Genomic DNA, 3,516 nt, shown 5'->3' on the forward strand with positions numbered 1-3,516 from the left:
AATAAAGCATTTGAAAAAAAAATAGAATTAATACCTTTTATTATGGTAAAAAAAAGACAATAGGAATAAGAACTACATTACCCATGAACACTTTGTACGGAAATTTAACACTTTTCCTGCATAGTGAGGTATTTTCTCGTTCATTGGCTGAGCGCCACGGCAGGAAACACATAGCGAAATATGGTTGGCTAGTGGTCTCCCTTCAGTTCCCCGGATAAAGATTGCCTATATATATAGGACAATTGTAGGCGGGTGTTGTAGTTCAAACTAACAATCCGTACCAAGGCATTTGGTTTTGTGCTGCAGCGGTAGACGTTATTAGTGGATTTTAAACATGGTACGTATTTCATGTCGTCTCAGCGACATATCACAGCGGTGTGTGTGTGTGCTAGTGGTTTGTTGGCAGTTAGTCGTAAATAGCCGCCGGAGCTTTTCAGTGAATAGCTAACTGTTAGCCGCTAACATTAGCTGTTGTACTAGCTTAGCATGCTAGCTAACATATCGTTATTGGTTGCATTGACCAAACGACAGTATGGCTAGAGAAAGGCGCGGTAAAACTGACCACTTTAGTCAATGTTATTCCTTAATAATACAGGATGTGACGATTGTGAGCTCATCAACAGTGTCGGTGTTTTCCAGGCTGGTGGTAAAGCAGGTAAAGATTCCGGGAAGACCAAGACGAAGGCTATTTCGCGCTCGCAGAGAGCAGGACTGCAGGTTTGTCCATTGACACTCATTCATTGCCTCGGCGGTGCTAACACACAAGCTAACAACCAGCCGTCGCAGAGGTTACTCAGCTGGTGGCCGTCTCTCACCGACAGGCCAGTGAACCCTTTGTTTCCATGCGTTGAAGCCCGCTTTCTTTCTTTTTCTTTCTTATCGCCGCAGTTTCCGGTGGGTCGTATCCACAGACACCTTAAGTCAAGAACCACCAGCCACGGCAGAGTGGGAGCCACTGCAGCGGTGTACAGCGCGGCTATTCTTGAATACCTCACTGCCGAGGTGACATTGCCCCCGTTATCTTCCACCAACTCATAAGAAATGATCTAAACCGTCTCTGGAGAGCTGCTGTTACATGCTGTTATCTAAAGCCTGGCTCTCTTTCAGGTTCTAGAGTTGGCAGGAAATGCATCAAAGGACCTTAAAGTGAAGCGTATCACCCCTCGCCACTTGCAGCTGGCCATTAGAGGAGACGAAGAGCTGGATTCACTCATCAAGGCCACTATTGCTGGTGGAGGTAGGGAAACAGTTGTGAACATATTTACTATGCTTTGATCTTTAATTATAAATGACCTATTGTATCAACTTCTCATTGTTAATGGCTCATCCATTGTTCTTTGTTTCCCAGGTGTGATACCTCACATCCACAAGTCTCTGATTGGAAAGAAGGGCCAGCAGAAGACCGTATAACCTGAAGTGCTCTGGAAGTCGTGCCATCTCAGGACGAAGTCTGCATCAAGTGGTTAAATGTCTTAGATTAGAACACCTTTTAGGAGTTATTTGTATGGTTGAGCTTGCATTTACTCACCTGGGGTATTTTTTTAAAAGTGGCTTCAGAGAAGCTCATTTTTTTGTGTTTTGGCTTTTTTTTTTTTTTCCTTTTCTTTTCTTTTCTTTTCTTTTCTTTTCTGGTGCTGCAGTTTTTGTGTCAACTTCCTTTTGTGGCGTTCCCATGTTTTAAAGTGGTGTTTTAATAAAGCTCTTATTGGGCATTTGCAGTTTGCTCTTTCAGTTCTTACTTGTTCATGAGCGTGTTTCTGTTATGTTATCACTTTCTACTCTGCAGGTATTCAGTTGGCTACCCCAGTGTGGTTGGTGAAAATGTTTGGCTTTAGTATTATTATCCTTTACAGTTTCAAAGAATCAACAAAAGCAAAGATCAACCACCGCTACCACAGCTTGTACATGGAAAGTGTCATGGCGTACATAGACCCATCTTAAGCGTTCAAACCATCAGTTTCAGTCTTGTGCAGTTGCATGAATTGCAAAGCATGTTGAACATCAGTTTACCACTGGACTGAAAAACTGGGAATATTTGTCATTTTTGGATTCTGAATAAAGACTGGACTGGCACAGTCAGAACATTTTACATATTGTGGTGTATGGATGGCTTATTTGCTGAATTGCATGAAGGCTGTTTGGTTGTACTCCAGGTTGAAGAGTAAAGATCTGGTATGAAGGTTAATTTCTAAATTCAGTAGAGCCAGTATGACTTCAGTTTCTGTCCTTTTAGCTATTAAAACATGACGTAGAATAATTCAGTAAATACCTTCAGTCCATTTTTGAAAGACAATCTCAATGTTTGGGCAAGATTTTACAAGGAAGTTCCATTTGATAGTGCTTAGAAAAACATTTTTTAAAACACAATTCTACAAAGTTTTCATGAACAAAATGACATTAAAATGCAATGTAAATCATGAGAATCCATGAATCCAGACAGGAGTAGTTTGTGACTAAAATCTTGGAATCAATTACCTCTTTTAACCTGAACATCAAACTATCACTAGATGGCGTCGTGACACCACCACAGGTCTCCTGTATCCAGTATGAAGTGTCAGCTGGGATACACAGAGCCAACAAACACAGAAGTCAGGGCCCGTATTTATCAAGCATCAGACTCATTTTGGAAGTTCTCCTGAAAGTGAATGTTATGAATGGCACCAGTAACAAAAGCTGTAAGAGAAATGATGTGTTCACAGAAACTATACTAGTCAAACATCCAAAATGTACATTTATTACATTCTCAATAATAAGTCTTACATTCATAATTAAATATTCAATTTGATTTAAATTACAGGGATAAAACCATTTCATGTTTTTATCAGGTTGACAAAACCTGTATAACTGATTGGGATTTAAATGGACACTGAGCAAACTTATAGATTTTTTTAAAAGCTGCATTATCCAATTTTGCCTCATATGTAAAGATTGTAATTTATAGGACTTGATCATTGATATTGTCAGTAGTCAGTGAAGTTGTTAGCCCTACTTTTCTTTCATTTCTTTTTTTGGTGGGAATGGTCTTTATTGGACATATAGCACACCCCATATAGGCTAACATTAATTGACCAATGCCATCACATTAATTAATTACATTTTGATTACAATTTGACAATTAAATTACATATTTTAGTAAAATTTTGTACAACTTTTGAAGATTTATCTCACCATTTAGTAGTTCTTCTGGAGTTTTCGGTCATACCACATGATCAAGAATGAACTGCAGTTTTGGCTAATGCTTCTATTGGTTATGCTAACATTTCCATGGCAATAGAGCAAACTCCATCTGCTGAAGAAGCCCATTAAGCTCCAAATTTAAGCGCTCAAGTCACCATTGTGAAAGAGTTGTTAAAAGCCTGTTTGGAGATTCCTGCCCTGTTGGCTGTATCTTAAGTGATGTGACCACGCTCTGAGATTTCAGTAACAATGTTAGCATAACCAATAGAAGTGTTAGCCAAAACTGTAGTTTTCTTTTAAATAGACAGTCATTATTTAAAGCACTTTAAAGCTGCATCA

The 3,516-nt window shown here is 39.2% G+C and overlaps 1 protein-coding gene across 1 annotated transcript; it reads left to right on the forward strand.

Moving 5' to 3' along the window:
• Positions 1 to 225: 225 nt before the first annotated feature.
• On the forward strand, positions 226 to 2,089 carry LOC111223576 (histone H2A.Z). The gene is made up of 5 exons (XM_022747783.1): positions 226 to 337; positions 640 to 717; positions 889 to 1,002; positions 1,108 to 1,237; positions 1,349 to 2,089. The coding sequence occupies exons 1-5, from the start codon at positions 335 to 337 to the stop codon at positions 1,408 to 1,410; spliced, it is 387 nt and encodes a 128-aa protein (XP_022603504.1). The 5' UTR covers positions 226 to 334; the 3' UTR covers positions 1,411 to 2,089.
• The last annotated feature ends 1,427 nt before the right edge of the window (positions 2,090 to 3,516 follow it).

This window comes from Seriola dumerili, unplaced genomic scaffold, assembly GCF_002260705.1.
Source record: "Seriola dumerili isolate Sdu_G_001 unplaced genomic scaffold, Sdu_1.0 BDQW01000111.1, whole genome shotgun sequence".
Lineage (NCBI taxonomy): Eukaryota > Metazoa > Chordata > Actinopteri > Carangiformes > Carangidae > Seriola > Seriola dumerili.